At 36.5% G+C, this 23,472-nt stretch overlaps 1 protein-coding gene across 1 annotated transcript; it reads right to left on the bottom strand.

Moving 5' to 3' along the window:
- Nucleotides 1-557: 557 nt before the first annotated feature.
- Nucleotides 558-22,352, bottom strand: LOC127431864 (annexin A13-like). The gene is made up of 11 exons (XM_051682479.1): nt 22,212-22,352; nt 20,572-20,647; nt 14,945-15,039; nt 14,680-14,850; nt 14,489-14,522; nt 13,669-13,748; nt 13,334-13,402; nt 6,210-6,311; nt 6,018-6,093; nt 5,517-5,629; nt 558-2,592 (listed from the first exon to the last, which is right to left on the bottom strand). Exons 1-11 carry the CDS (start codon nt 22,224-22,226, stop codon nt 2,473-2,475), a joined length of 951 nt encoding a protein of 316 aa, XP_051538439.1. The 5' UTR covers nt 22,227-22,352; the 3' UTR covers nt 558-2,472.
- Nucleotides 22,353-23,472: the final 1,120 nt, after the last annotated feature.

Genomic DNA, 23,472 nt, shown 5'->3' with positions numbered 1-23,472 from the left:
AGAGGAGATACTGGCACACACTGCATTACATACAGAATAACAACAGCCTACATGTCATCCAATAATGTGTGGAATACCCCAAGGTAATTTGGAACTACTTTATTTTATTCAGTTCAATCTAAAATTATTATTTTTTGTTAATACAGAAGAAAACACTGGTCCAAACTCCAGGGTCTATGTTCACTCAATTGTGTTTTATCACAAATACAGTTAATGCTCATGTTCTTGTACGTCTTTTCTGTGATATCAGTTTAGTCAACAAATAGTAATTCATGAATTAAAACTAGCCAGATAGATTAAAAACTTTGCTAATAAAGGAAATGTTGTTAAGAGAACAATAGCACAACTCCAATTTTGTTTGTGCTATTGTTATCTTAACAAATGTACCTTAGTCTAAATACCCTACTTGTAGACCATTCTCTTGTATTAAAATATTTTAAAATATACTGCAAGTTTACTATAATATATCATGTAAATAATATAAATACATATGCTCTGTGTTAGTCACAACAACATTACAGATCAGGTTAGTAAAACTGTCAATTCAGAATATTGCATTTGTTTTTTTTTTGTTTTTTTTTTTGTTATTCAACCACAAATATCAGCTGCCTAGAAGTCTGAAATGTTGCATTTAAGTGTTTCTTCACATGCATCTTGAAGTCATTCACAATTATTCAGATTTCACATACACAGAACTGACATTTTTTGGTACAGTCAGTGAAAGGTACACTACAGAATAATGGGCCCTCTATCGCCTTCTGGGGTTGAAACATAAAATTGCAAGTTACTTATGAAGGAACTGTTTTTATTATTATTATTATTATTATTATTATTATTATTATTATTACGTCAGTTGTGCACTGCTCTTCCACATGGATAACCGATGGTTTGAGGTATTTATGGTCTGTGATCACCATATCAGAGCAGATCTGACTAGCTACACAAAGAGTCACTGATAGTTAGAAGAAAGTCCTATGAGATTAGATCCAAATACACACAACTGGCTGGGCAGCTAACTACCCTAAATAGCAGGCACAAGCTACGCAATTTCTCACAAACTACCTAGCTAACTATCAACCCACTGAAATATCTTACCTGTCCAGCAAGAAAAAAAAAAGCCATCTCTGGGTCAGTCTTAAATCCAGTCAGATCTCGCTTGTCACCACTTTTGAAAAGCCAAGCCAATATTTATCCTTGTTTTAGCACGCACTCTGTCACTTTTCCTTTTTGCCTGCAGGCTTTCCACAGTTCGATGTTTCGTGGGTTTGACCACAGATGATTCCCCAGAGGTCAACAAGGGTTGCTGTTTAAAACTATCCATGTTTAGCGCTAGCTAGCTAACTAGCTTCAAGTTCTATGCATCTACTCTATTTACTGTACAATCACTCCCCCTCCATTCCTCACCCTGAATTTCATTGCCACCCACCACCGACCCTCCCTTTCCCTTGCCCCCACACATGTGCCATAGTAGCCCAACTGTTTTTCTTTGTGTACAGACATGAAGTAAACTCTCAAGGATGAATGACGGAAGCCTGAAATTTCCCGCTAAACAAAACCTGACAGCTCAAAATGTTAAAACCTTGTTGTAGGCTTACCGTAGTGATATGGCATAGTGTTATGGCAAGAACACTGTTTTGAACACAGACTTTTTTTCTTTTTTTTTTTTGGTCAATAAATGTATTTTGTTCATTACTGATTATATATTTAATTAGAAATCTTTTATAGTGTAACCTTAAACATTTTAGGTTTTAGTGTAAAATACTTGAGGGAAAACATTGCAGGTCTAACATCATCTATGTTCGATCTTCATCTCATCTCATGAGAACATTATATTGTAGCAATTTTCTTGTAATCTAGAACCACAAGACACCACTTAAGCAAAGTCAACTGGCCCATTTTGCCTCTAGAGCAAGTAATGTCAAAGAAACTGTTTACAGGACATAGATGCATATTCGTGTTTGTGAGGACAGTTACTCTTGAAACATATGAGTGGTGTTATGCATCTGCATAATACATAATACAATAGTGAAATAAAAATAAAAATACTGGATAAGAGTAATGGATTTTGTAGGTACTGCATCACTATAAAGTCAATAAGAAATACAAAATGACCCTGTTTACTTTCCTAATACATGTTCCTGGTCTTACTGAACATGATTCATCTGTGGACAATATTTTAAAAAGTAATAAAGCGACTTTCCTTTTCAAATAACATCACCAAGCCCTCTTATTTTTCAACCCCTTTTCCCCAACTGTCTGGCTCCATTCAAATACCAAATGTCCACTTTTTCTCATTGAATGTCCTGTTTCACTCACACTGCATAAGTAAAATGAGTTGCGAATGCCATTTCATGTTGACTTTAAATGTTTGCATACAATATGACTGAATGTAAGTCATGTTAGTTTGCCTTGTTTGGGACTATAATAAAAGCACCCTTGATCCACTGTGAGCAGGGTCTGCTGGTGTGTCTCTCAGTGTAGGATGGCCAGCAGGAGGCGCTTGAAATCTCCACTGCATTCAGAGCGGATGGCGTCTTTCAGAGACATGTCATATTTCTCCAGGTACATGTCTTTAATGGTTTCCAGATCAATCTATTCAAACAGAATAGTGTCCATTAAAGGCGGTGATAATCTAACAAGTAAATCTCATATCAATGGCTCATTTCATTCTATTTCTACAGTATGCATTATGTACAGTGTGCACAGTACTGTATGCGAACATTATGTTTGCATGAAATATCCATATGGCCTATTAAATGTGTCAAAATGTGCAGTATACAATCAAAGCAATACTGTATCCCCCATTGCAATGCTCTCAACTTGACCTTCTATTTCCAGTGTGATGAATGACCCAGAAGTAATATTAGCCACAATTGTAGCTTTTGTATTTATTCATTCATTTATATTTAATCTCCTAACTCTATAATTTTTTCAGAGCCCCAAAAGTTAACTTTGTTTACAAGTTTCTTTTTTTATTTCTGAGATGATAACTGGGCACCCTACTCGGTGAACTGAACATGCATATCATGTCACAAATGAAGCTTACTATTTAAAAAATGTCTCATTGCATACAGCAGGGGTTGGCAACATTTTACAAATGTCCTTGCAAAAAATATTATCAGCATAACAGTTTGAGTGAAAAGTCTGTGCAACACCTGATGATCAATGTTATCCAGCATGATTTATGAAAATTCCACAGAACTTCTGTGCTTCAATTTAAGCAGGAAAACCTGACTTTTCTACAAAAGGACTTAACACGGTTAATATCACAAATTTGCTTTTTGATTAGTGACCTAGATATTGTGTGGAATCTTAAATATTTTTTTTTTTTTTTTTTTCATAAAATTGTCAAAATCCTGAAATATTGTTTATTTCCAGGTTTAATATAGATTTTTGTTTTGTTTTTAGTTAGTTAAGACTTTTGAACCCCACAATGTGCGTTTATGTTTGCTCTTTCCCTTAATAATGTAGTTTTGAGAGTCACCGTCATTGTGGTATATGGAGCGTACAGTATGACTGAAAATCTCAAACATTGATACCATGTCTTATTTACATACATGAAGTGAGGTTCTGAAAGCAAACAGAATTTTTATATATAGAAATGTAGGCTGCAGTGTTTGTTTACTTTTATGCATCTCATTCGTTCATGTCAAATACTGCATTAAGATTTGATTTAAGAATTGATCACATCTTACCCTAAGAATAAGATCAATATCAATTATTATGTTATGCCATAATATGTATATATTTAGGACTATATTAGAATATTAAGAAAAAAATATCAGATGTTACAAATAAAAAACAGAAGGATTCATTACAAAGGTATTTTTTGCCCCCACATTTTGAATCTTGGGGGCAAAACGAACACGTTTACTTGCATGATTCACCGAAAGTGAAGTGTTGCCTGAACTGATCTGCACAACGGTATCAACGGCTTGTGATTTGCGAATGGTTCCCCTTCCGCGTGACACTATTGACAATTAGGTGGCATGACTTCTGGCCTGTATTAGTGGTTCTTAACCTTCTTAACAGCATACTGGCCATATAGGTTGCCGACCCCTGCATACTACATACTTCATACAGCATAATGGTTCATATATATACAGTATAAACACTGGCGGCCAAAAGTTTGGAGTAATGTACAGATTTTGCTCTTATGGAAAGAAATTGGTACTTTTATTCACCAAAGTGGCATTCAACTGATCACAATGTATAGTCAGGACATTAATACATGAAAAATTACTATTATAATTTGAAAAAAAAAAAAAAAAAAAAAAAAAAAAAATAACTACTTCAAAGAGTTCTCATTAAAAAATTCTCTATATGCAGCAATGACATCTTTGCAGATCCTTGGCATTCTAGCTGTCAGTTTGTCCAGATACTCAGGTGACATTTCACCCCACACTTCCTGTAGCACTTGCTATAGATTTGACTGTCTTGTCGGGCACTTCTCACGCACCTTACAGTCTAGCTGATCACACAAAACCTCAATGGGGTTAAGATCCATAACACTCTTTTCCAATTATCTGTTGTCCAATGTCTGTGTTTCTTTGCCCACTCTAACCTTTTCTTTTTGATTTTCTGTTTCAAAAGTGGCTTTTTCTTTGCAATTCTTCCCATAAAGCCTGCACCCCTGAGTCTTCTCTTTACTGTTGTACATGAAACTGGTGTTGAGCGGGTAGAATTCAATGAAGCTGTCAGCTGAGGACATGTAAGGTGTCTATTTCTCAAACTAGAGACTCTGATGTACTTATCCTCTTGTTTAGTTGTACATCTGGTCTTCCACATCTCTTTCTGTCCTTGTTAGAGCCAGTTGTCCTTTGTCTTTGAAGACTGTAGTGTACACCTTTGTGTGAACTCTTCCGTTTTTTGGCAATTTCAAGCATTGTATAGCCTTCATTCCTCAAAACAACGACTGACTGATGAGTTTCTAGAGAAAGCGGTTTCTTTTTTGCCATTTTTGACCTAATATTGACCTTAAGAAATGTCAGTCTATTGCATACTGTGGCAACTCAAAAACAAACACAAAGACAATGTTAAGCTTCATTTAATGAACCAAAGAGCTTTCAACTGTGTTTGATATAATGGTAAGTGATTTTCTAGTATCAAATGATCAATTTAGCATGATTACTCAAGGATAAGGTGTTGGAGTGATGGCTGCTGTCTAGATTTGATGAAAAATGACTTTTTTCAAATAGTGATGGTGCTGTTTTTTACATCAGTAATGTCCTGACTATATTTTGTGATCAGTTGAATGCCACTTTGGTGAATGAAAGTACCAATTTCCTTCCGAAACAGCAAAATCTGTACATTATTCCAAACTTTTGGCTGCCAGTGTATATATAATTAATTTTTTTAAGTAAGCAGAAACAGTGTCTACAGTACAGTCCACATTAAGCAGTATGCAATTATTCCATTCTGAACATAATCACTACTAACACTGATAGAAGTATTGCTTATACAATTAAACAACCTAACATTACTCGAAACACACAGAATGAGAACTGGTATCATACCTCAGAACGACACACAATGATGCGGATAAGAGTGTCTTCATCAGTGCCAGCACCTTTCATTGCAGCGTTCAACCTCCGAGCGAAGAAAAGCTGAGGGTTCTTAGCACACCGCACTGTGGGTTAGAAAGTGTTAGCCGCTTAGCCATTCTTATTTTCCTCTTTTCATTCTTTATTCTTTCCATTTCATTCTTTATATTGACACCTATTGGCGTGGATGCAGTGTCATACAAAAGCAAAAGTTTCAGTTACTGATACCATTGTAGAAATGCACTGTTTGCAAGGTTTTTTTTTTGTTTTGTTTTTTTTTTACCCATGATTAATTCATTCTGCAACCAAAGGTGTCTGATAATAGTGATGTTATAGAGATAAAGTAAGGATTTTTGAACATCATTTTACACATTTGTTAAAAATACTATTAATGTTTTTAGGGGTGAACATTTTTAAATGTGGAAAGTCTTCCTTAGTGCAACTTTAAATTAAACAGTATGTTTTAATGCAAACCAAGTGTGATGTAGCAGTCCTTCAGGGTTCCAGAGGTTTCCTTATCGATTACATCCAAAATCTCTGTTCCAGAAATCTGAAGGAAACAAAGGTGAAATCTAACAGTGATTCAGTGTTAGAGGGAATCTGAGACAACTGTGGACTTATTGTACTACGCTACTACCTGGAGCTTAAATTAAAGCACAAACTTACGGCTTCATAGGCTTTGAATGTGGCCTGCAGTTGCATGTAGTTTCTGGTGGCCAGAATGAAGCTGAAGGTGGACTCATCTGTGCCAAAACAGCCCTCTCCAGCCTGACAGACAACAACAAACATTAACAAACCGAAAGAGGCCTGGAAATGTGACTAAATATTTATGTCATTATTTTGTCATTAAATATTCCAGGGTCATTTAATTAATATCTGTAGGTATTCATACGTACAGTGTACACATATATTATTTTTCTTTAAGACAGACAATGAAAAGTACAATATCAATGTAGTGATAGCTTTTCAAATGTAAACCCATGTATGTACAGCTTTAGAGATGTAATAAATCTTTACAAATCCCAAGAACCTTTATGAGGATACTGCTGCAGGTGAATGAGATCAATACTCACACACAATCCCATAGTGGGACTTTCATTTATTAGTGAATGATGGTGGAACTTTGTCCAAGAAAGACCTTTTTAAATGGCACATTTATTTATAAATGACATCTAGCTGGGACAAATACAAGTCAAGACATTTTCACAGTATGTATGGCTGAATTTAATAATCATAAAAGCTCAAAAAGTATGAAATACTGTATAAGTGAAAGACTGTCAGTGTTATGGTATACAATCGATGTGTGTTTAACTCATTTACTGTGTTAAATATGATTGCATTAACATTTTTTAATAAATATCATATACTGTGGCAAGAAAAAGTATGTGAACCCTTTGGAATTAGCTGGTTTTCTGCATTAATAGGTCATAAAATGTGATCTCATCTTCATCAAAGTCACAAATATAGACAAACACAATGTGCTTAAACTAACAACATACAAACAATTATAATCTTTCATGTCTTAATACATTCCATTAAACATTCACAGTGCTGTGGAAAAAGTAAGTGAACCCCTAGGCTAATAACATCAACAAAAGCTAATTAGAGTCAGGATTTGGCACACCTGGCATCCAATTAATGAAACGAGATTGGATGTGTGGGTTAGAGCTACTTTGACTTATAAAAGAACTCAAACATTTGGAGTTTACGATTCACAAGAAGCATATGCTGACGTGGACCGTGCCTCGCAAAAAAAAAGAGACCTACGATCAAGAAATGTTGCTTGGATAAAGCTTGAAAGGGTTACAAAAATATTTTGAAGAGTTCAGATATTCATCTGTCCATATATAGACAAAATATCTATGAATGGAAATTATTTAGTACTGTGGCTACTCTCCCTAGAAGTGGCTGCCCAGCCAAGATGACTCAAAGGGCACACCGCAGAATGCTCAATTAGGTAAAAAGAACCCCAGAGTGACAGCTAAACACTTGAAGAAATCATTGTAACTGGTTAACATCTCTGTTTATGAGTCTACAATATGGAAAACATTAAACAGGCATGGAAGTTGCTTCTTTCCAACAAAACATTGCTACGTGCCTGAAGTTTGCCAAAGACCACCTTGACAATCCACAACGCTATGTGTGCAAAATGTTTTGGCGGACTGATAAAACTAATGTTGAATTGTGTGGGAAGAACACGCAGCACAACGTATGGCGTAAAAAGGGCACTACATACCAACATGAAAACATCATCTCAACGGTGAAGTACTGTGGAGTATCATGATTTGGGGCTGCTTTGCTGCTTCTGGACCTGGACTGCAATCCATAATCGAGGGAAAAATGAATTCCCAAGTTTATCAAGATAACCTACAGGATAATGTCAGGGTGGCTGTGTGCCATCTGAAGCTTTGTATAAGTTGGGTGATGCAGCAGGACAATGACCCTTAATACTGAAGTAAATCCACTACAGAACGGCTTCCAAAAAAGAAAATCCACCTTTTGGAGTGGCCCAGTCAGAGCACAGACCTTAACCCAATAGAGATACTGTGGACTGACCTCAAGAGAGCCGTTCACACCACACATCCTAAAAATATGGCTGAGCTGAAGCATTTCTTTAAGGAAGAATGGTCCAAAATTCCTTCTGAACATTGTGCAGGTGTAATCTGCAGCTACCAAAAATGCTTGGTTGAGGTAATTGCTGCTAAAGGAGGATCGAACAGTTATTAAATCCAAGGGTTAATTTACTTTTTCCACAACACTGTGAATGTTTAATGGTATGTGTTCAATTAAGACATGAAAGATTATAATTGTTTGTGCATTTTTAGCTTAAGCACATTATGTTTGTCTATACTTCTGACTTTAATGAAGATGAGATAACATTTTATGACTCCTGGGCAAAGTGTGAGTATCTTGGGAACATCTTGAAGACTCACAGCATCGATATTCTCACATTCCAAGAAACCCATGTCTCCACCATGTCTCCAATGATCAGCAGACTAATCACTATCGCATCTATTGATACAATCTCGAGACTAGCCACTACCACCCGAAATATAGCTTGGCCACATATATAGAGAATAACATTACAGATTTTGATGTCTTCTGCCCAACTGAAGAGGAAGCCTCTTACACTAGCGCCATCAAGGGGAGCTCCACATTACCAACATGTACAAAGCCCCTAACTAACAATGGCCAGAACCAGCGCTACCTAGTACACCAATTCCAGCTCTATGTGTTGGTGACTTTACCAGCCACCATACAATGTGGGAATAAGATGAAATCAAAGCTGATGGTGACGCCCTCACAGAATAAGATGAAATCAAAGCTGATGGTGATGTCCGATCAGACTGGATGTCCATAGAAGACCTGCAAGTAATTTTCGACCCCAAACAGTGAACAACTTTCCACTCTGCCCATTGGCAACGTGACTAAAATCCGGACCTCACCATCGTGTCCAAAGATCAAAGAAAAAGTGGTGACCAGGATCCCCGTGATAACGGTGTGTTACGGTTCTTCGGCCTCCTGAATGCCACTGTCAAGAAGATCATTCCCTGAAGTTTCTGGGAAGAGTACAACCCCTACTGGACACAGGAAACCCAGAAACTGCTTCGACAATACAACCAATCGGCAGTCCTCAGGATGCGAGAGCCTTGCTAGAGTCTCTAGACCAGGGGTATTTAAATTTGGAAATCTGAGGGGCTGGAAAGCAGGATCCCTTTAGCCTTGAGTGTCACACTCTTTTTTCTTTAACATATTTTAAATACTTTTTATATTAATTCAGAGCTCGCTCCCGTGAGCGACGAACGCAATGTATGAATTATCAAAGACGCGATCTGAGAGAAATGCCGACGCATCGCCGAAGTCAGCAATATATTTAGCAAGTTAAATATCTGTGATTCCAAATCGCATAATGTGAAATGTGTTTTGAATGAATACAACTGCAGCATTGACCTACAGCCAATGAGAGAGCAAGAAACGGGGCACGGGAAGTTTCAGTGGGAGGAGTCCTGATGTACCTGCAACAGAACATCAACTAGCATGGCTACGGTATCAAGAAAGTCTCACTGGACCGAAGAAATGGAGGAAAAATTAGTGGAACATTGGCAGGAGCACCAGTGCCTATCTGATGTTTCCTCTGAACTGTACCACAACCGGGTGGAGAAAGAGAAGAGTTGGAGAGAAATTGCCAATTCTCTTGGACAGTCAGGTAAGCAAATAGGTAGATATTTCAGTAGGAGGTAATTTTTCATATTGTAACCAATAAAATATATGATGCCTTTAGGCAAATTAAAAACATAAACATCATATTCTGAAATGCATAACATATGATCATGCATTTGTTTTCATATCTCGTATCACTTCTCGCGTGTACTCTGTTGTGAAACGTAATTTGGAGTCCAGGCAGAGTCGTCGGGGATTCGTCAATATGAAATGTGTTCACCCCAGTCGCTGATTCCTCGTGTAATTTGAAAACCCTATGACTTCCATGACAAGACAGAAAGTTGTGTAATATGAAAGGTACCACAATCCGACATCTTTGAAAGTCGTGTAGTGTGTAGGAGGCATTAGTGAACACACACACCAGAGATACAGTGCCCTCAAAATAAGACATTTATATCTAATACTAGCTCCAAAAGCGCTCAACTCCGTTATTGCAGGATTACCCTTTTTTTCTGTTATTACTGTTTGCGACGAGCATATATCTCTGTTGGGTTAGTTTGTCACCAGATACTTGGCTGATTTGTACTATGGAAGTAATGAGCAGGTGTGGAAGAGAGACTCAGCACGTGCATGTTTAAATGTGACTGTGAGCGTGCACAAACTGTTATCAATGCACACGGGCAGACTGACCCTGCACTCATGTTTTATAAAGTGGCTAATAATCAGATTAATATTCACAGATTTGTCGTTTAATTAATTATTTTTTTCATTATTTTTATCCGTTTGCCGATTCATTTCCTCTATAGTGGTTCAGCAGTTTATCAATACTGAGAATTACCATAAAGGCTCTAGAAAACTGCCTCAAAATTCATCCACATTCAATAATGTTATGTGATGACAACATCACAAAGGCCACAAAAAGATGGTTTGTGGGCCGGATGTGGCCCGTGGGACATCTGTTGAGTACCATGGCTCTAGACTCAGCCAGACAACAGAGGTGGATTGAATGTGTCAAAGGTCTGGACTTCACACACTCTAGCTGTCGCGCCTGGGCTCTCTTGCGGCACCTCGGCGCAGCCAACTCAAAGGAATTCCAGACTCTAAAAGTCCGGCCCAAATCCATAACCTCCAAACTGGTTGATAGCATAAAAGGCCTTCTCGACAAAAACACCAAATGAGAGGCCCATCACCAATTACACTGAAAAATGGCTTCAATAAGTCAACCCCAACACCCTGGCTACCTGTGCTGTCCCACATTGCTCCACCATCCATCCGCCGTGATGCTGCATCCTACCGGGAAGTGCAGCGAATAGATGGCAACGAACATCTCCCAATACACCAGGATCTTAATCGTGTCCCTCATCTATTCTGACAGAGCAACTAAGTTTGGTCTCCTTTACAGATTCCTTTCATCAGGCTCCTTATATTTATTAAAGTCATATCTTGGAATTTCTGAAGGTAAACAAAACCAGTTACATTTTGCTACAATCAGAAAAGTAATAGAAGAGAACAGATTTTAAACAGAAGGAAAACTTATAGCTTGGTCCATAATAATTATGAAAATTTACAATAGTTCTTCCATAGTTTTAACAATGGTATTTGTATTAAGACTATGGTGACCACATGAAGAACCATGCATGACTCCTAACATGATAAGTAACTATGGTTTCTATATAAAAAAAAAAACAGCGTCCCATTCCCGCTGTGCCCTTCAAGGGTGCAAAAATACCATTAGGAAAACACCCTATAATGGTCTGAGCTGCTGCGCGGTCGAGACCAGTCTATGAATGAACGCATCTGCTTTAAATTTGCGCAACTCTTTCCATTCTGTTGTGTGGATAATTAATCCAGGTAAGGACTAGCTCTGCTGATAATGATCTGTGCTGCACAGTTGAGACCGGTCCATGAGTAAACACACCTGCTCTGCATGCGGTCACGCCGCTCTAACCATTGAGCCATACTGATAATTGGTGCAGAAAGCGTCGTTTCGTTCCACTTTTGGAGCGAGCAAAACGCGCTCCAAAAATAAAGTTAGAATGACAAGGGAAGGCTCATTCATATTCATGAGGAACACGCTAACTGATTGGTCAGTGAGACGTTCTGTGCACCTGCCATCCTACGTTTCTGATATCAGTTTGCGGGCCTCATGAAATGAGGTGGCAGGCCGGATTCGGCCAGCGAGCCTTGAGTTTGTCACCTGTGACAGACTGCTGATTTGTCCAAAAACTAAAATCTGTAATGTTTGCCATGTGTCCTTGCATTACAAATTAGATAAATCAACCTCTGAAGGGCACTTTGAAGGGAGAACAATCATGATAGCCATGCTGTAAGATCAATTCAAACAGAGTTTCCAATAAAAATGACTTAAAAAGTGAGTACCGAATAAATGTTATTTTTTAGCCCCACACATTTCAGCCCTCCAAAGCTCTCACAGTGAATGGTAAAGTCTTCAAAGGGAATAGGGCATAGAGATGATCACTTCTCCCTGTGTTTTTGCTTGTTGCTGTTCTTCTATTCTTTGTTTTGCGTTCTACTTCCAAGTTAAATACACATTGCGCGGCACCTCTTTTTATTGGAGAATGCGCATAACAGTGAGGCCTATTGCGGTCCGACTGACGTGTATACATGCTGGACAGAACCAATCTACAATTGCATTATCTAGGTCTGTTAGTTCGATTTAGCAAAAAACAGACACAAACACATAACACAAAACACAACTCCCCAAACAAGCAGATCTACCGCCAAGACTTGTGCATTAAGTGCCTAGTCCTGCTTGGCTGAAAGGCTTAAACTGCTAGTTATCTGACTCATAATGTCTATATGTACCAGGAAAGCCCTTAGCTTATTTAACTAGTGACTTAGCCTAGATATGTGTGGATGTATTTAAACTACTGACCAAAGAAAGCAATGTGTGCCAGTGCCTGAGTTGGCTACAGCTTATCTTGATGAAGATGCATTTCTATTGGCTTGACATATCATATGTGGGCTAGCTGACTGGATAACAGATAACAATTCAATTCATGTCATTTTAACTACTTTAAGTTATGAGTAGCTTGTAGCTTGGGATGCAACAGTTTCAAAATAGCTTCCCTAACACTAATAAATACAACAAAATCAACCTTGTGAAATACATTTTCTAATGTCTCTAAAGTTGTACATCCATAAAACAGTTAACGTGTTAGGGCACCTGAAAGCTCTGACATAGTGTTTGATGAAAATTAATCCATAAGAACCATTTTGAGGGTGTGGAAAGTTAAAGAGATCAGTTAGAAACCAAGCGGAAATACAACTAATTGGATTTCTGAAAACAACAGGTCACAACAGGTCTTCTGTATTAAATTCTCATTGGCCGACAAATGGTTAAAACTTTTGGTTGCATGATGGAGCGCCACTTTCGCAAACTCTTGCATTTCCATATGTTCTTGCTATGCACCATCTCCATTGAAATCAATGGCTTCACAGTATTCTCTGACACAATGTAAACTCTAGTCAGTGTGCAGGTGCCCTTATAAGCTATTCTATACATGTTGATAAGGTACATTTTTGTGTCTATCTAAAGGTGTACTAGAGTCACACTTTACGTATGAATGTGTACAAATAGTAATGAGATCGCACTGAATGTCTCCTACTTCAAACAGTGAGACGGCATCTTGCTCTGCCAGCGTTTCGTCCACATCGTAGCTCTCATCTCTGTTACCCTGCAAGAGAGAGAGAGTATTAACTGACAGTCCTAACTGAGGAGAGTGAAATCCAGTCTGAGTCACGTAACTGAACCCTGCCAGTGCTTATCTAATGAAAGCGGATCTAAACCACTGCCAAACAGCAGAGCTATCATGACAAGAGGAAGAGGGAGGAGTACTAAACACAGGCTGACAGTGAAGGCATTATTTCACTCATGTCTGCAGAGGAGTCATTTTGTAAGATGTAAGCAACCATTTTGAGAAAAAGATTAAGAGATATTTACCTGGAGAAGCAACGTCAGCAGTCTCCGCACATCCCCACTGGTGTCTCCTTCAATGTCTGACTCCAAATCCCTGTCATGCACTATAGAAGGTATATATGAGTGTTTCTTCAAATTCGGTCCCAGGTTTTTTTTTTGTTTGTTTTTTTTAGTTAACTTTAATTTAAATTTAACCTTTTTTCTTCCTTGTTAAACAAAAGTCGTGTTAAAACTGACTTTAAACTTTTTTACCCTGAAGGCCTTCATGTATTTTTGGTACTTTTCAAATTACTTTTATGTATACATTTTGTGTATTAAGGATGCATAAAATGTTAGCATTTAAATTAGCCTTAAGAAAAAACAAAGGAGTCCATTTATTTTAAAAACATAAAAAATGTCATTTTCACCAGCATCATTTCCAACACAGAATTCTATTAAACACAAAACAGAATTTAAGATGTGCTGGAAATGACACTGTGGTGGGAATTTCATGACTTTCTGTAAAAATGAAATCTCCTGTGATGCATATACTGTTGGACATTGACAGTACAAAAATGTAACTAGTGAGAGTGTGAAAAGTGTGTTAACAGGAGTTTTCTTTCTAGAAATTCACAGAGGAAATTATACTAAACGCTGTTGTTCTAAATACATTAATGATGACTCTATAGATATTACAGTTTCATTTTCTGTTAATGCATGATTTTCTGTAAGGCTGCTTTGAAACGATGTGTGTTGTGAAAGGTGCTATACAAATAAAAATGACTTGTTGGAAGTTTTTCAGGAAACTGTAAACTTTGAGTTCAATTGTGAAAGCAGAGTGGTAGTAAATATGAATCACTGTTACCTTGGGTGTAGGTCTCTTTGTAAGTGGCGATCTCCTATTAGAAAACATGTAGTGAGTGCCTCATTTTACATTCTAAACACTTATTAATACAAAACACAGTTGCAATGGAAAAACATTTGCCTCTTCTTTGGGAACTGTGACAAATACAGGAACTAGCTCAGAGCCTTTCAATTCAAAACAGAGTAACATACAGCATTAGTGGCAGTGCACAGTATCTCAACCAGGACATCCTCGTCTGTGCCCGCACCCTTCATGGCCTTCCTGAGCTCTTTCACAGCAAACACATGAGGAGGATCCAACATGGCGATGATGGCCTTCTCAAAGTTACCAGACAGCTCACTCTTCAAAACCTCCACCAACTCCTACACAGAAAATAGTAATCTCCGATTGTCTGCTCTTCGTCTTTTAAAGATGTCAGAATGTAAATTAGTTAAAACTATTTTTTAAAGTACTCACATCATCATATTTCTCGAAGTATGCATGTTTGATTTCCAATCTTTGAGCTGCACAGCGATTGGCCAATATATCTATGATGGCTTGCTCATCAGTGCCTTTAAAAATAAAAAAGAAGAAATGAATCTAATCTAAACTGGCCCCACTGGTGTGAAAATTGTCATAAGTTTAAAACAATGAAAAAACCAATGCAAACATAGTGTGAAAGAAATTATAATAGTTCGGTATATTAAAACATTATTAGTTATGTATAACATACGTTAAGCTAGAAAATGCAGTATGAGAGCAGCCCTATATTGTGCTTATGAGTTGAAATGGATGACCATTCTGTTTTTTAAGCAAAAGACAATATCTCCTTGTTATAACGAACATTCTGCTGAAGTCCGATCATATGACAACTTGTTTGCTCAAGGCAATATACAATATATACAATACATCCCTAACAAACATTTTGCTGAGTTCATATGACATGAGAAATCTGCTGAGGTCAAATTGCATGTAACTTGTTAACAAACAAGGAACTATACATAAGTATATCCTATATAAGCCTGCCGTAAGTGTAAGGGGTGTTAGAAGACACGGGAGCTTCTGCCCCCGACCGGGTGGTACGAATAAAGCTGAGGAAAGGACTCAGTGCGGAAAAGACTTGTGTGTTTGGAACACTCTCACTCATGTGAATTTCAGGTGGAGAATTTTCATGACAATGAGTAGATTTAAAAAATATATATATAGAAAGCACTAAATATATAAGGCAAATAACGTGTCCAAAAACTTTTTTACCAACGTGAAGATGTTTGGTTAAAATGTACAAAGTGTGTATTTTAGGTGCTGTGACCAGTCAGCATTTCTTCATTTCACTTTCCTTTACCATTAAGTTTTTTCACCACTTTAATCACCTTTCAACTTTTTTATAGAAGTACAAATAAACTAGTAATATGAGGTCATGGAAACTGCAAGTACAGTATTGTCATTAGTAAATGCATTAGGTATCATGAACTAACAATGAACAATACAATTTTACAGTATTTATTAATCTTGGTTAATGTTAATTTATAAAAATAAAGTTGTTTATTATCATTGTTTATTCATGTTAGTTCATATTGCAATGACTAATTTTAACATTTACAACATTTAATATATATATAAAAAAATGCATTAGTATATGTAGAAGTTAACATTAACCAAGATTAATAAGTGCTGTAAAAGTATTGTTCATTGTCAGTTCATGTTAACTAATGACAGTATTACAGTATAGCTACACAATAAAAAAAATGCTGTTTAAAATAGTGTTAGATGAAGAAAGTATGTCACAACGCAAGACACTAGGGTTGCAGCGGTATACCGGTTTCACGGTATACCACGGTATGAAAATTGACAGTTATCATACCATGTACATTTGCTTATCTATGGTATTGAGAAAAAAAATGCAACCAGACAGAGAATCTCACCTGCAAGGTGCGCATCTCCTTTCCTCCTCGACTGCCTGTCAGACTCGTCAACTTGCGCCACACACACACTTGCAGCGGAGAAAATGTCAGAGAGAGGCGAGGAAAGGGGGCCTGACATAAGTGAGTGTGTGAGTTTATGCAGTGTCTCAACTGGTGGGTCACAGGTCTATTCGGACTGTGTCAAGGACAGCAGGGAAAGAACAATATCATGGTTCTCCCATTGAAGATATTTCGGCAGCCGCCCAAGTGATAGCCTATTTAGGAATACCGAGGCAGATTTAATGAATCTCGCAAACAGCTAAAGGCTTCTCACCTGCACTTTCACACAAGTGTAATGGAACCAGCTCGTGATCATGATCTGCTCTTCTCTATGGCACGCGCGTGCAACAACCGGGCTTCCCTCGATATTGCAGAGCGCAGACCTCAAAACTGATGTAACCAATTTCAATTCTAGTGAGACTTTTCTAGTTTAAAGCGTTACAGAGGAAGTCGAACCTCTCAAACAGTAGACAGCCCTGACATGCCAAACAGCACTGAGGAAAAGAGCAACACTGTGCTATGTGCTAATTCTTATTTTTTTCTTTTTTTTTTCCATTATATATCATCACCTTTACAAAATTGTTTCAGGATTTTACATGAGTAAAAGTAACAGTTATATTTGGACAAAATGTTATAGTTTCATATGAAATAATCTAAAGGTAGAATCTATTAGACCTCATTTTATATCATCAGTGGCAGTTGTAGTTAAAGATTCAAGATGTGATTCAGCCAGTATTTATTTTTTCATAAATATTATAATTTGTTATTATTATTACTATTAAGACTAGCTACACTGACCTAACCATGGTAATGAGGAGCCTTTCCTCCTGTGTAATATGTATGTTCTGTTTGAATTATGTTTGAAATTAGGAAACAAACGGGATAATAATGGGCTCATATGAGTAAATATGCTCTTCAATTTGTAAAAGGGGGAGAGAAAACTTCCTGTCTCTTTTATTGTTGATGTCAACAACAAAAATAATGTCACTAGACGCATGTCCTTGTACTTGAAAACCATGAACAAAACTATGCAACATAAAAGGAAATGCGACCCAGGATACATTAAATACAGGTTATGTTTTACTATGGTGGGTCACCACTTGATTTCCAATGTAAAATCTGTCCTGAAGCAAAACCAGTTGAGAACCACTGAGTTAAAGGTACAGACAGGAGCAGTCGCGCACCTACAGTATATGTTCATTAATAATAATCATTGGACATTACTGTAAAGGCTCACACAGCTGATGTTATTTTTCATTTAGTAGTTAATTTAACATGCTTTAGTTATATAATATGTTATAGTTACATGCTATTTTTTATATCATGTTTATAATTCGGTTTATTATTATAATTCTGTTAGCTTTATTATTTATTCTATTTATTTTATTTATTTTCAAAAGGGAGACTTTTTTTTACACATACTTCCATTAAAAATGGTTTTAAGTTTCAATTATAATAAAGTGTTTGTTCAACCAAAAAAAAAAAAAAACTTCTGTTTTCACTCCTTTAAAGGTCATTGTAACTGATAATAGTAATTGTGTAATAACGTATACCGTGAAACCGTGATATTTTCTGAGATGGTTATCATACCGTGAAAATCTCATACCATTGCAACCCTAGTTAAAACAGCACTAAAAATCAGGTAGCTACAGCAATGTGGGGGAAAATTTAAAAAAATAAAATTACTTATTTTAAATAGGGCCTAAACACAACATCTTGAATTATATATATATATATTTCTGAATTTTTTTCAGAACTTTCACATGGATGATTGTAGGTGTCAGATGGGCTGGTTTGAGTATTTCTGTAACTGCTGATCTCCTGGGATTTTCACACATAACAGTCTCTAGAATTTACTTAGAATGGTGCCAAAAACAAAAAACATCCAGTGAGCGGCAGTTCTGTGGATGGAAATGCCTCGTTGATGAGAGAGGTCAACAGAGAATGGCCAGACTGGTTTGAACTGATAAAGTCTACGGTAACTCAGATAACCACTCTGTACAATTGTGGTGAGAAGAATATCATATTCAGAATGTTATTCAGAGATGTGGGTTGGCGCTGTTTTGGCGGCACGAGGGGGACCTACACAGTATTAGGCAGGTGATTTTAATGTTGTGGCCGATTGGGGTGTGTGTGTGTGTATGTATGTATGTATGTGTGTATATATCTATATATATTAGTTGAAGTTTACATACACCTTAGCCAAATACATTTAAACTCAGTTTTTCACAATTCCTGACATTTAATCGTAGAAAACATTCCCCCTGTCTTAGGTCAGTTAGGATCACTACTTTATTTTAAGAATGTGAAATGTCAGAATAATAGTAGAGAGAATGATTTATTTCAGCTTTTATTTCTTTAATCACATTTCCAGTGGGTCAGAAGTTTACATACACTTTGTTATTATTTGGTAGCATTGCCTTTAAATTGTTTAACTTGGGTCAAACTGTTGGGTAGCCTTCCACAAGCTTCTCACAATAAGTTGCTGGAATTTTGGCCCATTACTCCAGACAGAACTGGTGTAACTGAGTCATGTTTTTAGGCCTTCTTGCTCGCACACACTTTTTCAGTTCTGCCCACAAATGTTCTAACAAACTGAGGTCAGGGCTTTGTGATGGCCACTCCACAACTACAACAACTTTGGAGGTATGCTTGGGGTCATTGTCCATTTAGAAGACCCATTTGTGACCGAGCTTTAACTTCCAGGCTGATGTCTTGAGATATTGCTTCAATATAACCACATAATTTTCCTTCCTCATGATGCCATCTATTTTTTTGAAGTGCACCAGTCCCTCCAGCAGCAAAGCACCCCCACAACATGATGCTGCCACCCCCATGCTTCACAGTTGGGATGGTGATCTTTGGCTTGCAAGCTTCACCCTTTTTCCTCCAAACATAACGATGATCATTATGGCCAAACATTTTTCATCATACCAGAGGAAATTTCTCCAAAAAGTAAGATCTTTGTCCCCATGTGCACTTGCAAACTGTAGACTGGCTTTTTTTATGGCGTTTTGGAGCAGTGGCTTCTTCCTTGCTGAGCAGCCTTTTAGTGTAAATTGTTAATAAAATCATTCTTGCATAAATTGCCCCATTCAGTACAATGGGACAATTTACATAAGAATGCATTTATACACAAATTTTGTATACTCATGTTTCATGAATGTGCCTCAATGAGTTGTCTTAGTCACTACACTGCATGTTTTAGTTTGCATATCTGTAAGAGTATCGCTATATGGGTGCAAGCATTTCAATTAATATTTTATAAGCATGAAATATAGTAGCAGTGCCATTTACACACTGAATGTCACAGAGACTGCTGCTTTGCTCTTTAGATTGAAATTGTTTTGTATAGTTTGTGAAAAAAATGTATAGCATATATATGTATGTGTATATATATATATATATATATATATATATATATATATATATATATATATATATGCTTGTATACATTTATAGGAGTATAGTGTCAATAAATATACTATTAGCATTTTTAAGGCATGATACAAGCATTTGTCCAGTACCGTAATATCGAATAAAAACAAAAACAGATTGAAGTTTGATGCTTTTATTACAAAGATCCTTATAAAGATTTTTAAGTCGTTGTGATCTGACGTTGTTCTGGCAAACTTCTTCTTACAACTACTTCCTACGGATTCAGATTATATTTTCTCTGGGCTACCGCCTGTCATTTCACAGAATAGTACAATGGCGTGCACATCAAGTATAAACGCCTCTAGAGTTTGGGGAGGTGCGCGTGCAGTCTGTGACACGGGGCGCTGCGGTGCCAGGCGAAAGTATAAACAAGGCTTAAGTCTCCATGTGGTTCCAATAAGTAGGACAGGTCAGTTCCAATCCTAATGTTCTCAGCTTAATAAGTTTGGCCAATTAACCAGATAAAAAAACAGGGGGAAACAGTACTCTTCTAAAATGTCCCTTGTTGAATATTTGTTTGACTCACAAAAGTGAGTCCATTTGTATTTACGATACATAGAATACACTTCTGGTCTAGAACAAGTGGTAATAACTAATTGTGAAAAATTGACTAATTATAACTTAATTGTTTAAACACATGCATTACAGTTGAACAAAGGATATACAGTATGTACATTATATACAAGAATGGCATGGGCATCTTACCTAAACCTTTGCAGGCTTTGCGGATGGCCTTTATGTCAGCGACGACATCGAAATCGTCATAAGGAACAACTGTTGGCTGTCAAATAAAACCAGAAAAGAAAATCACCATGCTTTTCTTCAGAACTTTTCATAATTAACAGTATCAATGGTCATCATAATTAAGCAATAATGTATTAGATGCCATGCAAAATGTGTACTGAATATTTTTACAAAGGGTTACTACATAATTAAAATATTAAGTTCACATTTTTAATTTTAGTATGAAGAACAGGTGATTTGTGCTGTGTTGACCAATTAGCCTCCAGGACTATCCATTTTATAATGTTGCAAGGGGGTGTTTTACCCCATTCTTGGGGGGTTATAGTGTAGATTCTTAATTTAAAGTAACAAATTAAGGTAATGCTTAATTCAGGAGAGAAATTACAATCACATTTGGCATTTCATGACATCTCAAGTATTCTATAAACAAATGAATCTGCATTGTGATTTAATCAGTCACTCACTGTGAGCCAACTTTGAACATTTTTCAGATCTATTCCCCACACCTTTTACCTCAAATACCATCCTTTCACATATTGGACAGTTATTGAAAAACTGTTGATTTAATCACCATTAATAAAACTAAAAATGACAAATAAGAATTTTGTGTCAAAATAAATGTGATAATTTCAGGAATAATTAGCTAAATGTGCAACATTTTAAAAGTTATTAAATGTTAAATCCAGTGACCTCAAACTTAACCTCATGGATCAGGAAAATGTTGCAGTTAAAAGTGACAAACAGGTTTTTAGTGCTGTGCTGAAAATTAAATCAAAAGTGTATGTTAGTGCTAATTGTGCAATCTGTTATTCATGATAACTTTTGACCAACAACTCAGCGATAAAACAGATTTAAAGTTTAAAAGTATCAAAACTTTAGACCGCATTAGAAAATTATTGGCCATTCAAAATAAATAAATAAATAAATAAATAATTAAAAAAAAAAAAAAAAAAAAATAAAAAAAAAACAGTTTTTCTTTTGCTGAATATTTTTTTTCTTCTTTTTTTTTTTCCCAAGGCAGAAATATGGATTATGTGCTGAATAAGTGTAATCACTGTAGCTTGTTTGTGATTGGAGAAATGTAGTGCATTACAACAGCCCCCTGTCTCCCCCAGTATGAACAAAAGCCTGGCTCAGGAATGCTCAGAGGATCCACCCTGTCCAAACACAGACTGCTGGAGGCCCCTCCACTGACCGCTGGAAATGAAACGGAACTGGTCTCATGTCTCCTCCCAGAGCGTTTCCTCTGACTCACATAACGGGATTCAGACACATTCCTTTCCTTTCCATTTACAATAACCTATGCTATCGAAACAGTTGAATACATATAAAGAAGCTCATCAAGAAATGAGTTTTACCATCTAATTATAACGGCGATCGGATCACATGAAAATGTACATTACGAATGCATTCAGTATTTAACATCTTTCAAAGTAACATCGTAACTATCTTTATTCGTTCTTCTCTACGTCATTTTTCATTCTTATAAAAGAGCTTTGGGTTGTTAGATTAGTGCGGAGTCTGTTGCAGTAAATCTCTCTCTGGCGATCTGGCCGGTAAAACATGTCCATTAAAGTGAAAAGCATAACTTAGATACGCACATAACAGTTCCCCATGTTGATTGTTTCTGTCGCTCCGATGAAGGTGTTTGATGATGATGATGATGATCTGATGATCGCGAGTAGCAGCTGACCGCTGTCCGAACTCAAGGCCACAAGCGCAAGAGTTTCTGTACGTGACGTCAGCACGTAGGCAAGTAACGGGATGGGTTTTAAACGTGTCCTTCCCGAGAGCCAGCAAAAAAGGTTTTTGCATTAAAACAAAATAAGAGTGATTTGTGCATACGAAACATATAAAAAAAGAATTCAAATGCATTTAAGATGTCCAAAATGTCAAATACAGTGAATACAAATGAATTGTTAACGTGGTTTTCACTCTATTATTTAGGTGTTTATTATTATTATTATTATTATTATTATTATTATTATTATTATTAAAGATATGATTTTTTTGTCACTCTGTTGGCTGCGTTCTGTCACTTTTGCAATTTTACTGAAGTTAAAGACATACTAATATACTGGGACATTCAGTGTTTCTTGTAGTAGGCCTATACTTTTCATATCTGTTCATTATAATATTTCAAATCACTGTGATCTTTATTTCTACATTTAATTAAATGCTACTGCACTAATGTCAGTCATTGTCTGTCAACCTCTCTGCAACATTTATGAAAATTTCAAACATATGATAATGAAAAATTGTGACAATTATGAAAGGAAAATAAAACCTAAATATAATCATAAGAGAACTTCTGTATAAGTCCTTTTTTTAGGTTGTCACACAAAACCCCTCCTGCAACATTCTGAGAACGTTAGTTTGCGTTTATAATTTTTTTTTATAATAATAATAAAACCATTAGAGAACGTTCTGTATAAGTTAATTTTAGGTTGGGAAAAACAAACAAACAAACAAACAAAAAAAAAAAAACTTCCTGACTACTTGTTCAACAGTAACGAGTAATTAATTCACATGGAAGTTAATAGGAGAATGACTAGAAATTCTTACTTTAAATATTTATATAAATTTAATGCAACGATACATCCTGTTCAAATAAAATTTCTTATAAGCCTTGATAAAAAAATAAATAAATTAAAAAAAACTATGTTAAAGGAGCAATATGTAACATTGACATCAAGCATTTAAAATGGGTACTGCTGTCCAAATTCAAAATATTGGAGAGAATTGTTTACAGGAAGCGATTTTTTTCAAGTCAATAAAGTTTTAATTAGCGATGAGTTTTTCACAAAAATGTATCGATTCACTTCAGAAGACATTACTTGATCGGCTGGAGTCGTGTGGATT

Source organism: Myxocyprinus asiaticus, chromosome 41, assembly GCF_019703515.2.
Source record: "Myxocyprinus asiaticus isolate MX2 ecotype Aquarium Trade chromosome 41, UBuf_Myxa_2, whole genome shotgun sequence".
Taxonomy (NCBI): Eukaryota; Metazoa; Chordata; class Actinopteri; order Cypriniformes; family Catostomidae; genus Myxocyprinus; species Myxocyprinus asiaticus.
The sequence above is the reverse complement of the archived record's forward strand: the minus strand, read 5'-3'. Positions and strand labels throughout refer to the sequence as shown.

What these genes read in the sequence shown, in the direction of transcription:
- LOC127431864 (XM_051682479.1), bottom strand. An exon ending in TGCTGACGTTGCTTCTCCAG is followed by an intron (nt 13,403 to 13,668) that starts GTAAATATCTCT and finishes TCTCTCTTGCAG; the next exon opens with GGTAACAGAGATGAGAGCTA. An exon ending in GGACTGCTACATCACACTTG is followed by an intron (nt 5,630 to 6,017) that starts GTTTGCATTAAA and finishes TCTAACCCACAG; the next exon opens with TGCGGTGTGCTAAGAACCCT.